We start from the raw sequence: 25,263 nt of genomic DNA on the forward strand, positions 1-25,263 counted from the left end.
CACAGCACTGAGCAGGCTGAGACTTCTGGGGTGTTGTAGACAAACCCATAACCTTAGTCTCTCTCAGCCCCAGGTAACCCAGTCCTCCCAGGGACCCTGAGGTCGTAAGAGACTCCATTTCTTGTGCTCTGGTGGCTTCTAGGTCCCAATGCTATTCCTTCCAAAAGTAGCCTGCTCCCTGGGGGTTAACAAAGGAAGCAAGAGCCTAGTCCCAGAAGTCTTAGGATGGACCTGCTGATATCTGACTAGAACTCTGAGGTTGTTTAGAGCATTTCTCATTGACCCCCTAGAGACGCCCCCATTATATGTTAGGGATATAACTATGACTAGAAAATCGCCCACCCGTGGGTCTGTGGCTTGCACAGTGCACCTCTGTGGATGGGATCTTTGGGAAGCTGCTATTTGCTTAGAAAACCCTTCCAGGGCTCCACAGCTGGTAAGTAGCTGTTACCAACACCTACTGTTAAGCTTTCTGCAGTTGTTTTTTACATTTGGCTTTTAGCTACCTGGAAATTTAAATTGACCTGGGTGCAAAGCTCTTCAAGCCTGAGAAGCTTTGCTTTGTTGGCGATTTCCACCACCTATTTTAGGGACCTTGTTGGGCTGTGGGGGCTGTGCCCATCTGGAAACTGATGTATTCATTCCCACAAGAAGCATCTCTGAATCCAGACACATCTGCTGTTCATGGGGGTGGGGGTGGGAGGTGTAGAACAGTAGGGGAAACAAAGCCACAGGAGCCCAGGGCCCCGTCATCTAGCAGGGAACCACATGTGTGTGTCTCTGAGTAACAGTGGCACAAGTGAGCGTGTGCAAAGCTGCCCTGAGAGCTGGTGCTTGTACCCTGTGTCTATGCAGACGTTTCCAGGTACATCTGTGTTTGAGTCCATAGCACCAGGCACTGCAACCTGTGCTCAGCACAGTCGTTGGCCCTTGGGGGCTCTGGCCTCCATGCAGGGTGGAGCTGGGGGCATCCAGGGACCCTTTGGCTTGGGCCAATGAGCACCCAGTGACTCATTTCCTATCCTGTGCTGCAGGGAGGTGGAGGAATTGTCGGAGCTCCCGGAGAACGAGGCAGAGCCGGTCCCTTGGGAAGGAAGGTTTGTCTGAATGGGGATGGGGAACTCTTCGGAGGACAGGCTCTGGCCAGGTGTGTGCGTCACCTCCTCCTCGCTTGTCACGCTGTGGGCTTAGTCTGCACATCCTGCCCCTGGGCTGCTCATCCCTGCTTCAGCTGCCCACCAGGGGGCAGGAACCAGGCTGGCTCTCTCCCTTTCAGAACCCGCTGCCTTGGCTCGGCCAGCACACAGAGCTCTCCTCTGACTCCCAGAGCTGCAGGGCAGTGCCTCGTGCATTGCGTGTCACACGAAGCTCTGCTGACCGGGAGGAGATCAGCCACAGACTGGTCTTTCTCCTGGAGACACCAGTGAGCTGAGGACCTGCTGACTTCAGCCTTATCACTTACTGCCAGTCTGGAAAGACAGTGTTTTCCCAGCCAATGAATGTGTCCGTGTGACCTGGCAAGAGTCCATGTGACCTGGCAAGAACCCAGCCTCGAGTTCTGGGTTCCACCTTCCCTGCCGCCTCTTCCCGGGTTCTTGTGTCTCAGCCCGTCCCCAGGCCAGGAAGGGACGAACATACACCTCCCCGGGTTCCCTCCTGAAGCCCATGTGTGAATGCTGCAGTCGGAACCTACACGTATTTATTAATTTAAACCAACACATGACAGCTGTGTGCGTTTGTGAGCTGCTGTGCGATGCACCAGTATGGGTACATTGTGCTTAATGACCCAGGGGAGGGGCATTAGTGTTTTTTTTGTGCTGGCATCTTGTGCACTCCTCTTCTCTAGTTATAGAGATAGAAATACGTTGCTGTGAACTACACTACTACAGTCCCTCATTGTGAACGCGAGGACTCGGCCCTCTGCTGCAATTTGCCTTATCCACTCCTGCCTTCCCGGCCTCTGTGGCCACCATTTGACACTCTGCTCCGAGACACAGCTGTTTCCTCAGCCTCCGCAGAGCAGTGGGAAGGCATGGTCTTTGTCTTTCTGTGCCCAGTGTATTGTGATGGAGCAAAATCATCTCATCTGGTCCTAAACAGTGGTGACCATGGCCTGCAGCCCTCCAGGCCAGCTCTCCGGCAGCACTGGGACCTGTGATTGAGGTGAACCTGCCCCAACTCACACGGTCTTCCCTTGTTTCTTGCATCTAGGGTGAGCCCGGAGATCCAGGACCCAAGGGAGGACTGGGGAACCCAGGCCCTCGTGGGGAGACGGTAAGGGGACAGGTGCCTAGGGGCTCTACAGAAAGGGATGGAAGGGGCAGGTAGGAAGCTGCATCTTGTAATATACCAGGGCCATGGTCCAGCCCTGCTCCTACAGTGCTGCACTGCTGGGGAGGATAAAGGTGGGGAACTGTGCTTTGTATTTGTAGCCCCCAGCTCCTCGGGCTGCTGCGAACGGCACCCTGGGCCCCTGCCACCTACAGCTGCACCATGCTTAGTGTCTGGGGGGTGGGGTGGGGCTGGGAGATGTCCTTGGACCTAGGTGTGGACACTCCTCGGGGACCCGAGGGCTGTCTGCCTAGGGCAATGGTGTGCCTGACAGTGACCCACAGTCACGCTGTCTTCCCTCCCCTAGGGAGACGATGGGCGAGACGGAGTGGGCAGCGAAGGTCGCAGAGGCAAAAAGGTATGATACTGCCCAGACTTCCCACAGAGCTCCCCTCGCCTGGTGGCTCCCAGGACAACTTCTGGTGCCTCGTAGTTTTGGAGAATGATTTCTTGAAATACTATTATATTTTAGTAATGCTCTATATTGTACTGATGATTCCACAGAGGTTGTTTCTTATAAAATCCATTTAATTTTAGATGATTTTAGATTGGTACCAAAAACAGAATTGTGTATATGTATCTCTTACAGGGAGAAAGAGGATTCCCGGGATACCCAGGGCCAAAGGTAAATGTTTCCCAGGTGGGGGGACATCGCATGTGTGTGTCAGACTGTTGTGTCCACATCTAAAAAGCGGACATCTTTACTCTGGGCCACTCTGGAGAACACCCCACCCTCTCCACGATGCCCCCTGTTTTGTCAAATGGAGGTGACAGTGCACATTTGTTATGATTCCCAAAGGTTTAAATGGGGTAAAACTGCAAGAAAAAGATCTTTGCAAGCTGTAAAGTGCTTCTGTCAACTGTATGACCCTGTCATCCCCCATTAAATAAACTCCAGCTGTGTGCAACGCTCCCCCCCGCCCCCCGGCAACCCAGGGAAGCAGCTCAGTGGGCCCCTGTTCCCCTGGCTGACGCACCCTGGACCTTGCCAGGGGCTCCCTGGGACCTTCTGTTCCAGAGTTCATGGGCCACATCTTGGTTGTCTTGGCAGGGTACACCTGGTGAACCTGGAGCGGATGGAGGACCAGGACCCAAAGGCATCAGAGGGCGAAGGGTAAGGCTGCAGGCCACTGAGCCCTGGACAATGAATTCTTCTCCCCTTTCCAGCCAGTGACAAAGCAGTGTGAGGGGAAAGGTCCCAAGGCCAGGGCCACTGTCCTTGCATCACGCTGGGGTTATTTTCTTCAGCTGTGCTTCTCATGGAGTCCTCTGAGAACCCCTTCATGTAGCACAACTCAAGAGTCGCTAGTCCACAGGTCCCCCCAGCATGACATGGGGAGACGCAGGTCTCAGGCGGAGTGACTAATGGGACTCTGTGCTGTCATGCTGGCCGAACTACCCAGACTAAGTGTGAAGGACATCATGGGTGCACAGGTTGCCCACAGGCTTCCCTGGCCAATGAGACCTCCTCTGTTAGCTGCCCTTCCTTTGGGATTTCATCTGTGAACGTTCATTAGCCATCTTGAGCTTGCCCTGGGTCTTGATTAGCAAATCTTGTTACGAATCAAGGTAAACATCTCGAAGACCTATTTAAAGTTTGCAATACAGGTAAACACTAATCATAATTATCCTGTGCTTGCAATTGCTGAAGACAGTCAAGCCAGTCACTTACTCCAAGAATCTGGTTCCCCACCAGGTGCCAATTCCCTTGGGCAGTCACTGGTCATCCTACTTTCGGGGGCCGGGCAACTTGTGGGAGAACCAAGTTGTGGGGGGCTTGCATCTGTGTCACTGAAGTTGTTTGTCCTTACTGTTGAATTCTGGAGACAAGTGAGCTCCTCTGGAGTGAGAGGTTTCTTCTAGAGGAGGGGGGACTCCGGACAGGACCCTCTTCCCTGCCTGTTGCCTGCAGGACTCAGTGAGTTTCCTCTTTTACCCCTGCAGGGAAATTCAGGACCTCCTGGGATAGTTGGACAGAAGGGAGACCCTGGCTATCCAGGGCCATCTGTGAGTATCTGCCCAGTTCCATCTGAGCCACTAGGGGTGGTGGGTGGGGGCTGAGTACTTTGTTCATGGTTCCTGAAAACCCTTGCCCACCCAATGAAGCTGTGGTGTGTTTTTGTTGTTTTTTCTCTTCCTTCCTCCCCCTCTTTCTTTTTCTTCTTCCTCTTTCTCTTCTTCTTCTTTCTCCTCCTCCTCCTTCCTTTTCTTCTTAAACCACTTTCCTTCTCATATCAGAACTGAGAAAAGACCTTTTGAGTCTTGCAGTCCCAGGAAACTTTTGAAAAGTGTGTCGAAGGGCCAGGGAATTTGTTCAGGGGCAGAGCATGTGCTGACCATGTGCGAGGCCCTGGTTTGCTCCCAGAACCATTAACAGATGATGCAGATGTTTCCTGTGGTACTCTGGGGTCCCAGGAACGTTTAGTTTGCTTTCAGAATTTCCTGGCAGAGATTTGTGTAGAGAAGAAACCATCGAGGGCAAACCTTTGTGCCTCTTGCTTATGGCTCGTGGAGGGATAGTTAGATCTCCCCTGGGAGGGGCTGCTTCCTTGAGTCTATAAACCCCCAGGCTGCTGCTGATTCTCAGCCTAAGACCGCTGGCCTGGCTTCTGCATGGAGCTGAGGTGGGGTGGGGTGGGTGGGGGGGAGGGGAATCTAATGGTCAGAGTCTTTGTCTCCTTATTTGACTGTTTTTGCGTTGGGAGGAGTGAGATGCAGAGGAGAAGGGACAGGGTGACCCCAGAGTTGGACAGTCCTAAAGAGAAAGTGGATGTGATTCCTTTGGCTGAACCAGGACGAGTCAGGGGTGTGAGTGCTACCTTCCGGTGAGGGGAGGCAGGACTGGCTGTGTGGGGAGATGGACAGTTGAGAGGGGGTACTTTCTACATGGAGGTGACAGACAAGGCTTCTGTGGGACACACGCATGAGACACCCTGCTCTTGGAAGTGGGTCCAGGCTCAAGCTCTGGTGTCTGATTTACAGTGCATGCCTGTGATCCTACTTTCTGGGAGTCTGGAGCAAGAAGATTCACAAAATTCCATTCCAGCCTGGGCAGTTTAGTGCCTTTTTGAGACTCTTTGTCAAAATAAAAAATAAGAAGGGCTGGGAAGTGGCTCCGTGTACGGCCCCTGGGTTCAGGCTCCATGCCACCTCTCCCCCACCCGGGCAGTGGGTGACGGGGTCCTTACATTTCTGTGGCATGTGTTCGGCCTCCTGACTCAGCATTTTCCTGTTGGTTTCACAGGGTCACAAGGGCAACCGCGGCGACTCCATCGATGTAAGTTGCATGTGTCCCGAGTGACCCGCTGTCTTGTCAGCCCTGTGTGTGCAGTCCTTACATGCTGTTTTGTTTTCTTTTACAGCAATGTGCGCTCATCCAAAGCATCAAGGATAAATGCCGTAAGTACCCGGTTCCTGCCATCCCCTACCAGAGTTGATGCCTTTGCACAGTTGCTGTGTGGCTTACCTTTTCCTCTGTTTCCTTTGCAGCCTGCTGCTATGGTAAGTTTACCTCCGTGGGTTGGCTTGGTCCTCAGAAAAGAAAGACCCTTCCCCGGGAGTGAGGTGGGCCTCTGTCACCCCTTCCCACAGGGCCCCTGGAGTGTCCTGTCTTCCCCACGGAGCTCGCCTTTGCCCTGGACACCTCAGAGGGCGTCACCCAGGACATCTTCAGCCGCATGCGTGACATGGTCCTGAGCATCGTGGGCAACCTGACCATTGCTGAGAGCAACTGCCCCAGAGGGGCCCGTGTGGCCGTGGTCACCTACAACAACGAGGTGACCACAGAGATCCGGTTTGCGGACTCCAGGAGGAAGTCGGCCCTGCTGGACAGCATTAAGAACCTGCAGGTGGCCCTGACGTCCAAGCAGCAGAGCCTGGAGACTGCCATGTCCTTCGTGGCCAGGAACACATTCAAGCGGGTGCGGAGTGGATTCCTGATGCGGAAGGTGGCCGTCTTCTTCAGCAACAGGCCGACAAGGGCCACCCCTCAGCTGCGCGAGGCCGTGCTCAAGCTGTCGGATGCGGGTATCACGCCTCTGTTCCTCACCAGCCAGGAGGACCGGCCGCTCGTCAATGCTCTGCAGGTGTGGCCTCTGCTTCTGTCGCCTGCCCCTCATCTTTGTCCCCTAGAGGGAAAGTCCTTAGTCACATTGCACTCTCCTCACAGGAGCAGGTCCCCAGCTCTAAAAGGTCCCTATGGGGCCAAGCTGGCTGAGACCGTCTCTTGACCTCCTCTGTGAACCATGGCTATGGCACTGGGTCAGATGCCAATCCAGATGCCTGCGACTTCCGCTCTCTGGCTCCCAGCTCTGGCTGGTGATGCTTTTGCAGCGGGCTCGCATCTGGGTGCTGGTGTCTCTCGCTGCCCTGTTCTGTGGCGGGGCTTCTTTGCCTCTTCATGAGGCCTGGAGGGTGGAAATGGCCCAGGTATCTCCCTTGGGGCCCGTGAACTATGTGTGAGCCCGGCCTGGGTGTGTGTTTCCTGGAACAGGTGTCTGAGTTTTCCCTTTAGCTTTGCCTGATGGGTGAGAAGACCATGAAGTTAACACGGGGTTCACGTGAGGAGGTGCCCTGGGCCCCCAACTCTGAATACCCCCCCATCTTCCCACTCAGTGAGGCCCTTAGGACCCCCAGCATACACCTCTGGTGGGCAGCAGGTTTGCAGGGTAGCAGTCCCAGCCCAGAGTGGGACCTCTGCTCCCTGTCCACCGCCCTTTCCCAGCCCTGCAGCTTCTGTCCTGTGGGTTGAGGCTGGTACGACACAGTCTCTGATGTCTTCTTTCCAAACAGGGCATTCTGTGCCTTTATTGCTGCTGTGTCAGCAAGAGGCAGATGGGCAATGGTCACTGCCTGTTCTGCCAAACCACAGGCGAGGCTGGAGACTGGAGACTGGGCCTAGGAGCCCAGGTCTAGCTCAGGCCACCCTCAGTGTGCTTCTGGGCAGGGCCGGTCTCTATCTTCCCTTGTGCAGGCCAAGAGACCAGAAGTGAACGTCATTCTTAATGCATTCCTTCACCCACCCTGCACGCACTGAGATCAGTCATTCATCAAGTGAGGGCTGGCCGCTGCGGTGGGCAGGTGTCCATGTCCTCACCCAAGTGGCTGCTGTCTCAACGCAATCATGCAGCTGCTTTTATGGCTGAAAATGGCCATCGTGTTTACATCCCTACATTAGCTGGAGGATGCAGGGAACCTTTATAAAAGCTGTCTGATCTAATTCTCCAAACGAGCCCATCAGGAAGAGGCCACCATTCCCATTCTATAGCCTGAGATAGTGGAAGCCAAGACAGGTCACATCACTTTGGCCTGGCCCCAGCAGAAAGTGCCAGATGGGATTTGAATCCAGCTTAGAACAAAGCCTGGCTTCCTTTTACAAAACTCCAGCACCTCCCCTCTTGCCTGCAGCCCTAGGGGTGGTCCTGAGCCTGCGAGGCTGGCGTGAGGGACTGGGGCTTGTTCCCCAGCTGCGTGGTCACCCTGGCTTGTCCTCTTGTTCATACCAGATCAACAACACGGCGGTGGGGCACGTGCTCGTCCTGCCTGCGAGGAACGACCTCAGCAACTTCCTGAAGAATGTCCTCACGTGTCACGTGTGCTTGGGTAGGGTCCGCTGGCCAGGATGGGGGGACGTCTGTCCAACGGCAGTCACAAAGTGTGACCTCTCTAGGGGGGCACTAGTGGGAAGGCTCTGATCTGTCCAGAGAGCTTTGGTTACACGGAGACACAGAGGCTCACATTTACCGGCATGAGCGTGGCCTGAATAGCTTCCATGTTTGGGTTGGATACCCCCAAAACAGAATGTCCTGTGGATGGGACATAGTTTGTCTTCTAGGCAGCAGGGGAGAACGGTGAGAGTTACAGTGTTTGGCTTGAATGACATTTTAGAGTACTTTTCTTCCTATAGTGGCAAGGAACTTGAGTGATGTTTCCTTTTTTATTTTTTGAAAAATTTTATTGATGGATGGATTGCTACTTGGGACTGAACCCATGGGGCTTTCACACTCGGCCCTTTTACTTTTTTTTTTTTTTTTGTCTTTTTGAGGCAGGGGTCTTGCTATGCAGTCCAGGCTGGCCTTGAGCTCACTTTATACCTTAGGCTGGTCTCAAACTCACCACAATCATCCTGCCTCAGCCTCCTGACTGCTGGGATTACAGGTGTGCACCACCACACCCAGCTCCTTTTTAAAATGTATTTTTTATTTTAATTTTTATTAGCCCATGTTCACAGTGCATTCCACTCTGGTAGGAAGTTGGGGAGCACATAGAGTTTGTCTTCGTTCTTTCTGCACCCCCTTTCTCTCCTTCCACTTCTGTCCCCTTCCCATTGGCAACAGATCTCTTTCTGTCTTCCACCCTGTCTATCTTTTATTTTGTTGTTTAATTTATGTATACTTTGGGTCTCTCATGTGAGAGAAACCATGCTTGTGTGTCTAGTTTATTTCACTTAACGTTACAGCCCTAATTTTTTATTCTGAGACAGGGTCTCACAAACTCACTAAGTTGCCCAGGCTGGGCTCAAGCTTGCCAGCCTCCTGCCTCAGCCTCCCGGATTACCTCCTCAGCTAGGATGACAGGCATGTACCACCATGCTCAGCTCCCTTTTATATTTTTAAATGCCACTATGATGGCATGGTGTAAAGGTTTTAGTTCACCGATGTGTTTCATCTAGGGAGTGCCAGGCGATGAAAAGCAAACTCCAGTCACCTCTAACATCATGGGATGTGAATAGGTTTTTCGCTTCTGTGGCTGATGTAATTTCTCAGACACTGGACAGGTTTGATGATGCTGTGAGAGTCACAGAGTAACTGGGCTGCCTGCTTTCTTCTAGACATCTGCAACATTGACCCATCCTGTGGATTTGGCAGCTGGAGGCCTTCCTTCCGGGACAGGAGAGCAGCGGGCAGCAACTCAGACATAGATCTGGCCTTCATCTTGGACAGCTCGGAGACCACCAGCCTGTTTCAGTTCAACGAGATGAAGAAGTACATTGGCTATGTGGTCAGGCAACTGGACCTGAGCCCTGACCCTGGGGTCTCCCAGCACTTGGCCAGGGTGGCCGTGGTGCAGCACGCCCCCTCTGCGACCCTGGGCAATGCCAGCGCACCACCTGCGCGGGTGGAGCTGTCCCTGACAGACTACGGCTCCAAGGAGAAGCTGCTGGCCTTCCTGGGCCGTGGAGTGAGGCAGCTGCAGGGAACCAGGGCCCTGGGCAGCACCATTGAGTACACTATCCAGAATGTGTTTGAAAGCACGACAAACCCCCGGGACCTGAAGGTCCTGGTGCTGATGCTGACGGGTGAGGTTCGGGGCGAGGAGCTGGAGGTGGCCCAGAGAGCCATCCTGTGGGCCAAGTGCAAGGGCTACTTCTTCGTGGTCCTGGGCATCGGCCGCAAGGTGAACGTTAAGGAGACATATGGCTTCGCCAGCGAGCCCAACGACGTCTTCTTCAAACTTGTGGACGATTCCACCGAGCTCAATGAGGAGCCGCTGCTGCGCTTCGGGAGGCTCTTACCATCCTTTGTGGGCAGTAAGTCCAGGCCTGCATACCCTTCTGTGGCTTTGGCTGGGCCACGGGGGAAAACATAATCGGAGTGCTAGCATGAGAGAGTTCGTTCACTGGGCTGCTCTGTTGACACCTGCCTTGTGCAGAGATGCTTGTAAGCATTGGAATCAGCGGGGAGCATGGGGACAGACATCCATGTCCCTGGTTCCACCTGTGTGACCCACTCTGGCTGGGCAGCTCCTTACCACAGGGGCCATCAGTGTGCCAAGGAGACTGAGTGGACCTGGGCTCAGCTCCCAGCTCCAAACAGGATTCTTGGGGTCTTTACTGATGTGCAGCCTGTCCCTGCAGACCACATTGAGGTAGGGTGGTGCAGACCATCACTTCCCCCAGGGTGCAGAGGGTTAGCATCGGCAGCAGATTGAGAAGTGTGGGAGGTCTATAAAGCATCAACAAATGTACCTGCTGGATACTCACTGGTCAGGGGAAAGATGAGGCCAATGAAAACAGCTTTCATGTTTATGAAGGTCTGTCCCCCAGAAAACTTAGGGAAAATGTAAAACAAATATAAGTTGTAAGTTTATCCAAAGACATTGATCCTGTCTTTGGAAGAGTAAAAAGTGGCATACAAGTAAGTGTTGGGAAAAAATAAAACAAAACAAAATAAAAATTGGAGGAAGTATTCAGTGTACTTGCATTATAATTTGATGGTCAGGGTTTGGAAATTTTTAAACTTTTGACTTACATTGTTTTCTATTTTTGTCTTACTCGTATTGAGTATTACCTTTAACCTAATCACCCAAATAGCAGAACATAGAAAGTGTTGACTTAAGATGCTTGATGCATTGGGCACCCTACACTTTAATATTTAAAATCACTGTGTTTAGCTTGTCTGGGAAAGTTAATTAATTTAACAACTATTTATGGATTGAGGAAATGTCACGTGGTCCATTTGGCTCATGAGTGATTGGTTTCCACTGCAGTATGATTCACACACAGTTAAAGTGTGGTTTTCTCTGTCACTCTCCAGGTGAGAATGCGTTCTACTTGTCCCCTGACATCAAGAAACAGTGCGATTGGTTCCAAGAGGACCAACCAGCAAAGAATGGTGTGAAGTTTGGTCACAAACAAGTGTAAGTGGTTCTAGTTTTTGTCTCAAGGACTGTAGAGTGAGGGGGAAGGCAGGGGTCCCCCATGCCATTCTGGCCACATTAAAGTGAAGGACCTTGGTGTCTGGAGCATGTGACTTCCTAAGGTCTCCTGGGTCTCCTCAAAGAATCTGTGGATCAGTTAGCATTTGCTGTGTAACAAACTACCCAGAACTTAGTGGTTTAAATAGCAACTCTCCATTTAGTTTGCAGATCTGTGGGTCAGGAATTCCTGACTGGGTCCTCCTGGGTGCTTCTCCTGGTCTCTCTTGACTTCCTTATACAAAAAGTGATAAAAAAATATATAATATTTCAAATTTAAAAATGTATTACAATAAAAGATTAATTAAATTTAGTTTACAATAAAAGATTAATTAAATTTAGTTAACTAAATTAATTAATTTAGTTTGCAGATCTGTGGGTCAGGAATTCCTGACTGGGTCCTCCTGGGTGCTTCTCCTGGTCTCTCTTGACTCCCTTATACAAAAAGTGATTAAAAATATATATATATAGTATTTTAAATTTAAAAATGTATTACAATAAAAGATTAATTACCATGAATGTTCTCAAAATCCACTCTCCCGCTCAGAACACTGCTATCCCATCGTTGTTGCTGCTTTCTGAAGTAGGTCTGGAGTCCTCTTTCCTGAGTGTCTTGACACAGCATGATCAAAAAATGGGGTGACTGCAGCTGAGGTATCATCTCAGAGAAAGACAGGCTCGTGAAAACATCATAGTGTCCTCTCATCCACCTTATTTACTGGATGTGATGCTGTGCGACTTCTGGCTCTTCCCCAAAGTCAAAATGAGCATGGAAGGTCAATGTTTTGAATCAATTCAGGACATCAAGACCTCCACGCCAGTGCAACTAAAGACACTCAGGAAAGAGGACCCCCAGAGCTGCTGCAGAAAGCGGCCAGAATGATGGGACAAATGCGTTTGAAGCAAGGGGAAATATTTTGAGGGGGATTAATTATAATCTGTCTTTTACTGTAGTGGTTTTTAAATTTAAACACAGTCAAACTGCATGTTAGTGGTCAGCTGTTTGTAGTGTGGACGGCTGGTCGAGGCTACCCACACTTAGGATGGTTCATCTCTGCCATATGCCTCTTGTTCTCCAGTTGGCTGGGCTTTTTCAAAGGTGAACACCTCACGGGGAAGTGCAAGAAGGTACAGGTCTCTTCAGACGTAGGCTGGACCTGGCAGGCTGCTAACTTCTGCCACATTCTCTTGACCAAAGCATTTTGGATGTCCTCCTGGATTTAGGAGTGAAGAGCTAGGGATGATTGAGGATCTGCAATATCTCACTGTACAGGACAGGAGGACAGAGAAGGCAACCTCTCAGATGCACTCTGTCTTCAAGCTGAAACCACAAAACTTCAAGTGCTAAGTTACTCGGTGCATTCTGTTTTCCCTGTGGTAAGAAAGTTGGTCCAAGTTTAGCGAGTGTTCTGGAGGATTAAGGAGGCTGACGGAACGTTGGCAGAACAGAGCCTGTGAGTCGGCTCAGGCAAGACCAGCCTGACAGCACAGTGAGATGTGACAGGGAGGAGAAGGAACTCTCTTTGTCTACCCTGGGTCGCAGCCAGGAGATCATGGACCCTCACTTTCTAGGGGTCACTGGAGCCCACATCTCTGGGGCAAAGCCCAGCATCTCCACCTCCTAGAAAATCAGGGCAGCACACCATGGCATTCTCTTGGGGACAGGTTCCTGGTACATCCTATGAGTGCCATTTCTGAGTCCACACTTGCCTGTACTCTTGTCCCTGGTGGACCCCACTCCTGTGCCTGTTGGGCCATTTTAAGAAGATACACAGAATCCATTTTTGAGGTAGCTCATCTCTGAGAAATCCAGCCACACCAGACATGGTAGGTTGTTTGGCTGTCTGGTGTCTCCTTCTCCCCTGCAAACCCTTCTTCCTGTCCTGCCTTACATCCTTCAGCTCGCTTCCATGTCCCTAGAGGCAGAGATTCCTGATCTCAGCCAAGTGAGCTGAAAATCCCTGCCAAGGCGGCCAGACATATTTGTAGACAACATATGATTCTTTTTAAATGACTCTGTATTTATATGATGTTGAATATTCTTTTGGGAGACAAAAATTCCAAAAACAAATTTAGCATAGATAACACTGTACTTAGCAAACTTAGGGCATGTAGTTTGCTAAAATGGCAAATGTCACAGAGCTTGTGGGGTTGTCTTTGTCTATTTCAAATAGCATGTGAAAGCATGGCAGAGATAATGTTTCATTTGTTTTAACAGAAATGTCCCAAATAACGTTACTTTAAGCGTTACGACTAAGCCAATGACCATAACGAAGCCGGTGACCACTACCACAAAGTCAGCAACTATCGTGAATCTGCCGTCTGCTAAGCCAGCCCCTGCAAACCCAGCTGCCTCGAAGCCCGTGGCTGTAAACCCAGCTGCTATGAAGCCCGTGGCTGCGAACCCAGGTGCTGTGAAGCCTGTGGCTGTGAGCCCAGGTGCTGAGAAGCCCGTGGCTGCGAATCCAGGTGCTGAGAAGCCCATAGCTATGAACCCAGGTGCTGCAAAGTCCGTGGCTGCAAACCCACCTGTCTTGAAGCCTGTGGCTGGAAATCCAGCTGCTGCAAAGCCTATATCTGCCCAGCCTGTGGCCACAAACACAGTCACGGTCAGACCTGCGGTAGTAGTGAAGCCAGTGGCTGCAGCAAAGCCTGCAAAAGCACAGCCAGCAGCTGTGAGACCCCCGCCCCCTCCGGCAAAGCCAGCTTCCACTAAGCCGGAGGCCCTCAGGATGCAAGCCAAGCCAGCCTCGGCCACCAAACCAGAGGCTTCCCGGCCACAGGCCAAACCAACAGCCCTCAAGCCAGCTGCTGCTAATCCCATGGGTAAGATGCCCTCTCAGATTCTTGCTTAGACTACAGTGGAAATACGGCCATCACACTGGGTTTTGAATACCCACCTGCAAAGTGCATTCTAAAAGCTACTAGCCCTGGAATGGCATTGGCCAAAGATTGCTTTGTTTTGTTCAGGGAAGTAGTCTTTTGTAACTCTCTCAGAGACAGCTGAGGCTCCAGTGCCTGGTGTTTCTTCCCGGCCAGCCTGTTCTGTGGCTTGGGGGTCAGAGCCCCTATTTTCTTTGAGCTGTCAGTCCACCCAGCCCATCTGCCCTGGAAACACAGTTGTCTAAGCTAAGGAGTGAGGGTGTAAGTGAAAATAGCGTTAGACCTCACATAGGGCATGAGAGACAGAATGGCCTACCAATGATTCTCAGGCTTTAAAGCAAGTGTTTCTGTGATTGGTTTCTGGAGCCAGACCCCCATCCCCAGACGATTACTCCAACAGATCTGGGTGGACCCTCAGTGATCATAAGCTTTATTTCACACTAAGCATCTAGCCATGGAGAAGTCACCCTGAGCTGCCTACTGTGGCAACGTTAGGGTAGTTAGTTCAGCAAACTTAATTAGAGCCCAGACCATCAACTCTTCCTCCAAAGCCTGACTTGCGTGCCCCCTCTGGCTGTGAAAGAAACATTGTCTAATACCAAACAGGTGGATTGATGAGGCCAGGGCACAATATTCTATCATTTCCTCAGGGAAAACGTTAGATCATCGCCAGCTCTAAAGGAAGATGAGGGAAATTTGTGTATACTCATGAAAAGATAGAAATTGTCTTCATTGCATGGGCACAGAGAAAAAACAGGTTCTTGTAGAAGAATTTCACGTCAGTCCCTAAAATGTCATGACTTCATATATTTTAAATTACAGGGCTCATCTTGCATCAAATCCTTAGTTGATTGGCATACAGAATTTTGGATTTTCAAAATTATCTCCTTGATAGCAAGATTTTCAACAGGAAAATAAAAAGGTGGCATGCACCCACTCAGTGAATACTCGGATCTTTTGTTGCATGCTGATAGATAACGGGACCAATATTTTTCAGGAGCTTGAATAAGAAATTAGCTGCCTGCCTCACCCAGATTCCAGGCCTGCTGTCACCTGGCGTCTCTGGGTTAGGCTGGGTGGATGTCATTTTTATCTCTGCTCTCTGCTCTTATCTTTCAGTGAAGCCGGTGCCTGAAGTCCAGGTGTCTGAGGTCACAGAGCACAGCGCCAGACTCCGCTGGGAGAGGCCTGAGCCCCCCAGTTCTTACTTTTATGATCTCACTGTCACCTCTGCCCACGATCAGTCCCTGGTTCTCAGGCAAAACCTCACAGTTACTGAGCGTGTCCTCAGTGGCCTGCGGGCTGGACAGACGTACTACGTGGTGGTGGTCTGCTACCTGAGGTCGCAGGTCCGCGCCGTCTTCCGTGGCACCTTTAGCACGAGTGAGTGTGCGGACGGTTCTGATTTACACAGGGATCTCTGCGGGATGGGAAGGAAACAGCTCCTTGTGGAATCTGTCCTGTAATACCCTTAGCACTCGGCAATAAAAGGAAGCCCTTTGGGTGCGTTGGTTGCACTGGGGGGAATAGAACCCAGTGGTTTTCTGCTGCCAGCCGCTGTGCCTGCTCCTGAGCTCCGGGACTGGAAAGCACCAGCACTTCTCACAGTCTTCTCCCTTCTGGGAGATGCATGTACAGAGATCTACAGCCTTCTCCCTTCTGCGAGATGCATGTGCAGAGACTCAGCGGGCCCTCATGTTTTGTTTTCTTAGGTGGCAGCGGAAGAGCTTGTGTAGGAGGTGGGAGGATGCCATCAGAGGTGCAGGCATTTCTTCTGCTTGCTGCTAACAGGTGGCTCCAGGGTGCTGATCACACCATCAATAGCATGCGCAGGGACTGTGTAGGTCTCTATTTCCATGACCCCCCTCAGATCAGATGAGAGGTTCTTCATGAAATGCAAACTTGTGTTGGTCAATAAGCGACTTCAGCCCTTTGGTTTCTGATGTACCTACTAGCTACATGTGTTTTTTCTTTATAGAGAAATCTCAGCCTCCACCTCCACCACCAGCAAGGCCAGCTTCTAGTGCAAGCATCAATTTAGTGGTGAAAACAGAACCCTTGGCTTTTACTGGAACAGGTGAGTTGCAAAAACATGAGGTCCACTGGTGGCACCTAGACTGGAGTCCTCCAGCAGTTTAAAGCTTTGGAGGTACTGATTCTGGAGTGTCTGCCTGGGTCTGATTGCCACAACTTCCCAGGGGAGAATCAATATGGGCTCTGTGGTTTCATTCTGCAGCTTCCTATGGGCCAGTGAGGTGCGCCCTCCCTGTCCTCGGACCCTGAGGGGCAATTGGGTGGTAGTCGAAGCAAGGTTCCAGGCAGAACTCAGGCATCTGCTAGTCACTGCCTCTGAGCTCATATTGAGCCGAGAGTGGCTTTGTGGTCAGTGGAGGGTTTCATCCTCCACTCAGCAATTTGATCTAGTGAGAAACTGCTTAGGAGAATACAGACAGCACAGATTGGAACCGTGGATGCAGAGGTTTGGATGCAACCCGGGTGGTGCTCTGATTCCATTCTCTGGCTCTGTCTCTCATCCTGTCCTGTGTGCCTGAGCCCTGGGCTTGGCACAGGCTTTACCTGCAGTCATTTTCTGGCTGTTTTGCTGTGATTCGGTGACTGGCAGCCTTGATAGCCTCTGGACCTGGGCAATGGGGCTATGGGAGACTGGTCAGCCCTCATCAGGTGGAATTCAAGCCTGGTCTCTTCACCCTATAAAGACCGATTACTCAAGTGGTTGCTGTGTTTGGCTTAACAGTGCTCAGTAAGAGTTGATAATCACATTACAGAGATCAAAATTCCACAAAGACTTTCAAATAATATTGTTCTATTGACCCTGAGGTGAAAGTTTCTGCTAAGTATGGGGAAAGTATGTTACTTTTTGCTGGGCTGGCCCCCACCAGGAGGAGAAAAGCATCTCTCATTACAGTGTTGATTGCCATCACCAATGATGATAAAGATGCTGGTGGCGGCTTTTGTACTGAGTTAAATTAAGAATGACCGTGGCCGTTTTGTAGGTAGATGGAAGCATATGTCAACCATGCATCCTCACAAACAATAGCACTTTATTTTTTGAGCTGCTGTGTACATAATTGCCCATTCTACTCTTTCCACCATAAGTTTTTAAATGATGTTTACTTGTCTTTCTTACACTTTAATTATAGTTTGCCTTTGGAGACAAATCTAGGATTTGGTCTGTGTTAAGGACAGCGACATGGCTTTCACATTTCTCTTCTCCCAGTGGAAGGCCTGGGAGGCAAGGCCCTCCTCAGTGTGGATTTGTGGAAAGCAGCCAGAGCTTCACGGCAGATTGCATAACTCAGTTTTAGCATCTTAGGAATGTCGTGAAAAGACTTGCAAAAAACTTAAACTAAAAACTGGAGGGAGGCATGTGTGGAAAGGGTGGGGTGAGGGAGAGAGAACGTGGTCTTGACTCTTCTGCTTTTTGCCTAAAGTAGTTATCTGAGTTCACATCGAAGGACTGCAGCTGGCCTTTGTCCCTGCCGATGGGACCCTGCAGCTCCCAACTCTTCCTAATCCAGTCCTAGAAGGCTGCTGACCTCAGGATTGGCCTCAGAGAACATACAGGCTTCCTTCAGAGATAAGGGCAGGGACAGCTGGACCTGAGGTCGGTGCGGCCCCCTCCCCCTCATCCCCACTTGCCAGCTACCTTCGCTCCTTGAAGTGTGGGAAATGCTAAATTTTCAGGAACTTTTGCTTCCTTGAGAGCACATGACATGGAGTAACTGGCAGGCAGCAAAATCTGGGGATTCTGGGTTCTCTTATGTGTGGTCCAGATGAAAAGAATGCATAAACATGGTTTAGTTAGCGTAAACAGCACGACCTCGGAGCCCAGCCTTGTAGGCTGCCCTGCGGAGCTTCCCTAAAGGAGGGAAGTGATTTCCACAGAGACCTTGGACACGGGTTTCCACCCAGCAAGGAGAGAAGAGTGTCTGAAATCTGGCTGTGTCTCCAGCATAGCTCGGGGCCCTTTGACATAGATGAGGCTAAAGCTTGTCTGTCTCATCCTGGTACATGTGTCCAAACCAGGGTGTGCGTGACCTATTTCACACACATGCATATGCATATACCACCCAGTGATTCAAGGCTGCATGAGGTTATAAATTCCCTGTTTCTTGTAAGAGCAAAAGCCCTGCACACTTGGTGTCCATAGCCCACTCAGTAACAAAACAGCACCTTGCCAGGAGAAGTAATCGAGTACCTACCGGCTCCATGGACACAGCACGGGCCTGCACTCTGTGACATTCTTGACAGCTCTTTTGGAATTGAATTATCGAATATTTATTTATTTCAAAATGTTCGAGATTCAAAATGGATACTGAAAGAGGAGGGGCACCAGGCGCTCACCTTTCCCGTTCTCGGCCAGCCCCTTTCTCCCTTTCTTCTTCCTCTCTTCTTTGTTAATGTATTTTCTTTGGGAGGGGTTAGAATATTTTAATGGTGTTTGTACTTTTAGAGACAGAGGAAAGGCAACACTAAGCTATTTCTTAAGTAACCTATAAAAATATAGTAACTGCAGTCTTAGTCGTGCTGTGCATAGTTTGCATGAGAATATCAGTGAATGTAAGATGCACTATTGCTTTGCAGATGAGTTTCCTAGAGAGAATTTCTTCCAGAGAGAAGCTGACTTAGACAGTGATTCTGGGACAAGCTCTTTGCCTCTGTCCTGTCTTTCAGGCTGCCCCTAGCATCTCAAGAGAAGATAGAGAAGAGGTTAGGGAATGCACAGCCAAGCCCTGCAGGGTCGCGCCTGAAGGGGCCACCTTGTTTTAGAGGGAAAACACAGTTTTCGTGTCCTGAGCCTCAGTTTTGCAGGGAAAGGCTAGGCTAATCTCCATCAGGCCTGGCCATCTCCCTACCTACTGCAGGACACCGTAGTCAACTTTGTTTTAGCAGGGGTTTGCAGGTACAGGCAGGTTTGCAGGCACTTAGCAGGTTCCCCCATATGGCAGGTCTTGGAAGTCAGGATGAGGTCAGCTTAAAACTAGAAGGCTTCCTTAGAAGAGATCTCTCCCATTTCCATGCCGTGGAAATAGATGCCTGGCGTTTTGGCCTGGATAGTGTGGGGCCTCAGGAACACTTTTGTCTCTGTTTTCCAAATGTATCTTTGTCCATGTGGACAGTGTCCTGATATTCCTGTGGCAAGTCCGGCCGGCTCTTAGCAGGGTTCCTGTGAGAATAAAATGGGAATGCAGGAGTGGTGGTCTGGTTCTGGGTAGTTTGGGTACAAATCAAAGGAAACTGGAGAGACTTATGGGTCAGGGAGCAGCACACCTGCTGGGATGCAGTGCCCCTTTGGGCATCCTGGGGAAAGAACATGGGCCATCAAGAGCAGAAGCTGGGGTGGCTTGCAGAAAGGATGAGGCATGTCACTCCAGCCTGCCTTCTGAGTCCCCTTTGACGTTCCTCCCTCAGCTATGGTCATGCTGGAGAGAAGAGAGGTGGCTTTGTGAGTTGTCCTCATTTCATTACAGCTTCCTTGGGTCCCCATAGGTCCTTGACCAGGCTGCTGGGATAGAAAGGGTCTGAGGGAAGGTGTCACAGATGTGGAGCCACCAGCCCCTCTACCCTCTCTGCCAACCAGGGCCAAGGCAGCCTGCGTCTTGGTCTCATGTGCCTTGGAGTCTGGTCCACCATGGTCACTCCAGCTTTGATCACTAATGAGACATGCAGGTTTCCCTTACTTTTTGGTGCTGGTCAGAACCACAGATGCCTACCTTCTCTGCAGCCAGGCACAGCTGGCCCTGCTGGGTTTCAGAGTCAAAGGGCCAGCATCTGCTCCTGTAGAGCTGAGAGACTCGGGCCCACCAGCCGGGCCAGCATTATCTGCCCCTGATAACCTTTGGCCCACAGGAAGCTTAGGGCTTCCAGACTTATAGATAATAGCAGATGTCTGTGCCTCTTTCCCAGCACAGTCTGGGTTTGGTCAGAAAGCTCTGTAAACAGAAACCCCCGTGGGTGGAGAAGACTCCCCAGTTCCTGCTCTGCATCCCAGCACCAGAAATATGCATCCAAACAGAGACTTCCTGCTAGAGGCAGGGAGCCTCTCAGTGTCACCGGGAGCTTGCTGAGGGGCACTTTGCTGTTATTAATTTTATTGACTTCAGCATGTTTTCTTGTGTGTCCTTGTTGAATTCGGCAGGTGAAGGGGGACACCAGCTCTGCCCGGGGCTATGCACATGCGTGTACCCCCAGGGAGTTTCTGCTTCAGCTCTGCCTTTGACTTTCAGTCTCTGTCTTGTTATGAAAAGCAACACCTTATTTTTAGTTATATTTTGAAGGGATTTAAATGCCATTTTACCAAGGTGCAAAAATAAGTAAAAATCTCCATGGTGTCCAACTTCAGACAGAGACTGAGGACAGAGCTGACTCCCTTCTCAGGGATCCAACAGGATCGCTAAGGTTCAGATTCATGAAGGCCTTTCAGAGCAAGGATTTCACATGCTCGTTGCAGCCACACATGACTATTATGTCCATGCATTGCGGGGACACTGAGGCTCAGGCAGGGCAAGTAACTTTCCCCCAGAAGCTCTCCTTCTCCCTGCCGTCGTGCTGTGACCTCGGGGCTGCATGGCCCCACAGCCGCCAGTCACACAACTGGTCTCATCGGTGCTTTTTCCCCCCTTATCATTGTAGATATCTGTAAGTTGCCCAGGGATGACGGGACTTGCAGGGATTTTGTGCTAAGGTGGTACTATGACACGAAGACTGAGAGCTGTGCGAGGTTCTGGTATGGAGGGTGTGGAGGAAATGAAAACAGATTCGACTCACAGCAGAACTGTGAAAAGCTCTGCGCTTCTGGTGAGTGATTCTTCTTCCTGTCCGGGGCTGTCCCAAACAAGACAAGAAGTCTGGTTCGTGATTCGCCCTTGGAAAATATTTGAGCCACAACGTTAGTGATGCATCTGAAAAAGAAGATAAATTGCATCTGCAGATGAAGAAGACATTCAAATAAAACACACGAGCAAAGATAAAATTTCATAAAAAGTACCCTACAGGAATCTAATTTTTGTTTCCTAAAATCATGCTGTGTTTTTGATAATGAAGAAACACATGGCCAACTACTTAGCATCCTTCAGAAATGTTACCAAGTTCTGATTATTCATAAAATATGATTATCATCAAACATGATTATCAGAAAAGTAAAATGATGGCCCATTACAGACAATGCTGAAGATATACACACGCACTACTTATCTCTAGATAATTTTGCTCCCTATAAATAATAACGTTGATTTTGGGACCTCCCATGTCTCTATGATATTGGGCAACCCGATGGGTGACAGAATAAACACTGATCAGCCCAGAGCCTGTGGGCAGCACCAGAGAGGAGAATGCAGTTTGCCTGGGCCGGGAGACTATGCAGAGTCGGGGTGAACTCCAGCTGCCTAGAGCCTGAGTGTAGGCTGAGGTAGACACAGGAGCTGGTGACAGTGATGAGCAGAGAGGGAAAAAGGGGTGCAGACCTGGGGCACAGTCAGTCACTTTACATGCGCTACCCTGCATGGTCAGTAACATGGCTATTTCCTTTCCTCTCTCACCCACCCCAGGCTCAGCACTCCCCAAACCCGGAGTCATCAATGTGATGGGAACCTAGGCATGACTGGCCACAGCACATACCTCTGAAGGAGAAGGAGGCAGCCATGGCAACCAAGTCTTCATCTTCGTCTCTGCAGAAGGCCCGGGTCCATTCCCTGGCTCTGTGCTTTGATTGTCACTCAGACCCGGAAAGGAAGCCTTCTGCCGCGAGACCTGTCAATTTGGTGCTAAACGTGTCTGTGGACCCTGGCTCTCTGTCTCCAGGCAGTTACGTCATGTACTTTGAATGTTGTGTAATCGTTAGCCCCTGCTGGTGTGTATGTGAGCACCCCGTCAGTTTCAGTGCCGCAGAGTTCGTGTTTTGCCCATTCTGGGCAATGCAAGGTCTAGAAATCAGCCCCCCTGTGCCCAGCACCTCTATATACTCCCGCTTGGTTCATCCCTTAGTTACGTACTGCTTTAGATCGAGAAACCAGAGTCCCACACTTTCAGCCCCCTGCCCTCACCGTTTCTTTCCGGGATGAGGCTTTGGGCTAATTTTTCTTTTTCTAAACCCTATGACAAATGATCTCGTCAGGAGGAAGCAGTGTCCCTTGACCTGTGTGCACTGTTGGGACCAAAGCCTCAATTACAGAATTCGAAAAAAGCCGTGAGACATAATATTTTTGGCATTCCTCTAATTTTTTTTTGAGGGAGGGGGATGGGGTTTAATTTTAATTTTAAAAATTTTAGGAAATTTATACAAAGAAACTTTTTAATAAAGTATATTGGAAAGTGGTGTGCGTTTGCTGTTCTTGGTGGTCATGTTTCTGTGGGCAGGACCCCAGGCTGGGGACAGTGGCCGAGCTCTGGGGCAGGTCCCCAAGCCCAGTAGAGCCCGGCACCCTCTGTCACCATCCAGCTTCCTGCACCAGAGCCCAGCAGTCCTGGGATGAGTGGAGCCCAGGAGCCCTGGAGCCCAAGTCCATCCCCCTGACCCCTTCTGTCCCATTTAAGCTTGTTCCCTGCTCACAGTGGCTTCTCCAGGACTCCTTGCCCCTTCCACCCCTGCTCATGCCCACCCACACCCCATCTCTGAAGGCTCCCTAATAAGGCAGAGGCCGGCATGATGGATACACAAAGGGCTCAGCAATGTTCCTGAATTCTCTTCCCATGGGCACAGTGCTCAGGGCAGCTTTCCTGGTGCCTCCCTCCAGCCGCGCATGCGCAGGCCGAGCTCACTCCACTAGAGCAAAACGACGCTTGCCATCGGGCCAAGGGAGACTCGTGGGTGCAGCTAATGGGGGTAGAAAATGGAAGAAGCCTTTGTGAGGCTTCTGTAGACTCGATGGGCAGAACCTCCCCCACCCTGGGCTGGGGACAGCGGCCAAGCTCTGACCTCTGGTCCTGGAATTGCCCTGCGGAGGGACAGAGACCTCTGTGATGGTTGGGGTGCAGTGCCACAAACCAGGTGGTATAAATCCAGGACCATGTATGTGCTTGCTGTTTCGGACGGCTGGCGTCCACCATGAAGGTGCTGGCACACTCAGGGAAGAACCTTTCTTATCCCTGCAGGCCTCCTGGTGGTGGCCGCCACCTTGGGCGTCTTTGGCTTGCAGTTTCTCCCGCCAGCCTCTCTCAGTGACCCTGCAACTGCGTGCTCTCCCTGTGTCCTGTTCTCCACTCCTGTCTTCTCATGAGGACACCAGTCGTGTTGGTTGTGGTCATACTCAGGGATAAGGACACATCCTGGGGTCCCAAGGGTCAGGACTTTCCTATCTCTTTTCTTGTTAGGTGATGTTTCTCTACCCCATGGCGCAGTCTTCGTATTTCCAGATCCTGCTCTCACCTTCCCTCTGCTGGCCAACCACTCCCATTGGGGAGCTGCTCCCGTGATGAGACCTCGGCCAGAGTCTGTCATCTCCCGAGCATTCTCATTATTAGTATTGTCACTACTGGCTCGCAAGCCTGGGGCCTATTCTTTCTAATTGAGACCTCGGATTCCATTCAAAGTCCTTCTGTTGTTGAGCATGAGGCTCAACTCCAGGTTCGGGCTTTGGGTGGAGGCATCTGTGGACCGACCTCTGACACTTCCTCTTGGCCCTCCAAGCCAAGAGGCCCTCCAAGAGCTCAGGCTGGAGCTCTTCCTTGGTCTGAGCTGAGGTCTGCTGCTCCCCTTTCTCCCTGCCCTGCACTTGGCTGTGCTGTCTCCTTCATGGGGGATGGGGTGCTACTCTGGGGGAAGTGTGGGACCTGAGTGGGAGACCAGCGGTCCTTACAAGGGAAATGTACCCCACCAACTATTGTACTGAGTTCCTTTATCAGGAGACCACTGTACATGAGAAGGTTGGTTCAAGTTGAGCCTCTTCTTAGGTCGCTTCATTCCCAGGAAACCCACATCACCTTGGCACATCAACTGGGTCCCTCTTTCTATTCAACCATTGCTTTCCTCCTGCAGGTCCAGGGGCTGGGTGTGCAGCCTGTCGAGAGCTGACCTCTGGCCCTTGACTCGGTGGTGGCAGGGAGAAATGCATTGAACCACTGCATCCTTCTGAAACTTTCTGTGTTGTCTTAAGGCCTCTCAGGTGCTTGACTTTGGGGAAAGGACCCAGTGAGTGCCTATCCATTGTCCATGGGAGAGAACGAAAGTATGCTGCTTCTTTACAGACACACTGCTTGGCCCTTACAAGGCCACTGGGGCCTTTTGCTGTGGTTTTCTTCCATCTCAGCATAACACAGTAGACTCTGCTTAGTGCTCTGGGCTGTGGTTGTTGGTGGTCAGCTCCAGAATCTACCAGGCTCCCAGCAATGAGACTTACAGGAACTCAGTTTGCAGTGATCCCTCATGAGGCGCTAGACCCTGTATTTTCCCTAGCGATCTCCTCCAGTAATTTACTTACCAAGGACATAAAATGGATCTAGTGTTGTCATGACCTGGTGATATTTCTGAGTTCTCAAAGCCCCTAGGACACAGGGTCTAGGTACAAGTGGTTTATTTGGGAGGCAAAGGAAATCACCAAGCAGCTGAGAGTGAGAGCGAGGCAGGAAGGGCAGGGCGTTGTGAAGTGTGGGCTGTCAATTCCCATGGGGGACCCAGGCACCCACGCTGGACCTGGGGGCTGGCGTGTAGGAGAATGTTCTCGGGAAAGCCGAGGATGCTCACACATGGGGCCTCAGTAGCACAAAAAAGTTGTCGGACCCAAGGTATGTGGCTGGTACCCCAATATTTGTGACATGGTGGGTCTATTTCAGGGATGTTACAAATAAGCTGGGAGGGCCACTCACTTCAAATTTCTCCCAAGACAGGACCCTCCACTCTCTTCCTGCCTCCTGTTGCCAGGATGCCCACGTCCTTGCTGCCATTTCAGGTCACTCCATCTGTCCACTGTGACTCTTTCCTGTCTAGGGGCTACTCCTGTCTGGTGGGAAAATCATGTCCAGGATCTCACTTGATTCTGGACACTAGGAGATGGCAGAAGCCCAGGTGAGAGATTGGTGGCAGCTGTGTCCCAGCATACATGGGAGGTGCCTGGTGGTACAGAATGTGACCTGGACAAGAGTGGCTGAGTTGGAGCCCAGGGACAGTTGTTAGGAGTGAGAAGGCCCCAGGGCTAGGAGAGTAGAGTGAAGAGGGCTGTCTTTATGATGAGTGAGGTCACAGGAGAGGGCAGTCAGTGCAGAAGGGAGAGAGGGAGATGGTAGATGAGAGGCAGTGGGTGGGACTGTGCTGGACAGCAGGGCTTTCAAGATCCTAGTGTGTTTGAAGGAGGATAGGGGGTGGCTTGGAAGCAGAAGTGGATAAGGAAGGCACCGTCCCCA

The 25,263-nt window shown here is 51.0% G+C and overlaps 1 protein-coding gene across 2 annotated transcripts in view; it reads left to right on the forward strand.

The window, feature by feature from the left end:
* The window catches only part of Col6a3 (collagen type VI alpha 3 chain), a 76,968-nt gene extending 54,725 nt beyond the window's left edge, over positions 1–22,243 (forward strand). Inside the window, exons 27-44 of one of the 2 annotated variants that reach the window (XM_013157420.3) lie at positions 1,035–1,097; positions 2,212–2,274; positions 2,639–2,689; positions 2,921–2,956; positions 3,383–3,445; positions 4,276–4,338; positions 5,576–5,608; positions 5,694–5,730; positions 5,821–5,832; positions 5,923–6,416; positions 7,836–7,932; positions 9,161–9,859; positions 10,866–10,968; positions 13,244–13,851; positions 15,028–15,291; positions 15,887–15,985; positions 20,563–20,727; positions 21,477–22,243. In XM_013157420.3, the coding sequence (XP_013012874.1) occupies positions 1,035–1,097; positions 2,212–2,274; positions 2,639–2,689; positions 2,921–2,956; positions 3,383–3,445; positions 4,276–4,338; positions 5,576–5,608; positions 5,694–5,730; positions 5,821–5,832; positions 5,923–6,416; positions 7,836–7,932; positions 9,161–9,859; positions 10,866–10,968; positions 13,244–13,851; positions 15,028–15,291; positions 15,887–15,985; positions 20,563–20,727; positions 21,477–21,523 (2,997 nt within the window). In that variant the 3' untranslated portion in view covers positions 21,524–22,243. Of the gene's footprint in view, positions 1–1,034; positions 1,098–2,211; positions 2,275–2,638; positions 2,690–2,920; positions 2,957–3,382; positions 3,446–4,275; positions 4,339–5,575; positions 5,609–5,693; positions 5,731–5,820; positions 6,417–7,835; positions 7,933–9,160; positions 9,860–10,865; positions 10,969–13,243; positions 13,852–15,027; positions 15,292–15,886; positions 15,986–20,562; positions 20,728–21,476 lie in introns of those variants that run through there. The other variant, XM_063237054.1, reaches the window with a different exon arrangement.
* Positions 22,244–25,263: the final 3,020 nt, after the last annotated feature.

Source organism: Cavia porcellus, unplaced genomic scaffold (assembly GCF_034190915.1).
Source record: "Cavia porcellus strain 051 isolate PalLab524CR breed Dunkin Hartley unplaced genomic scaffold, mCavPor4.1 scaffold_26, whole genome shotgun sequence".
Lineage (NCBI taxonomy): Eukaryota > Metazoa > Chordata > Mammalia > Rodentia > Caviidae > Cavia > Cavia porcellus.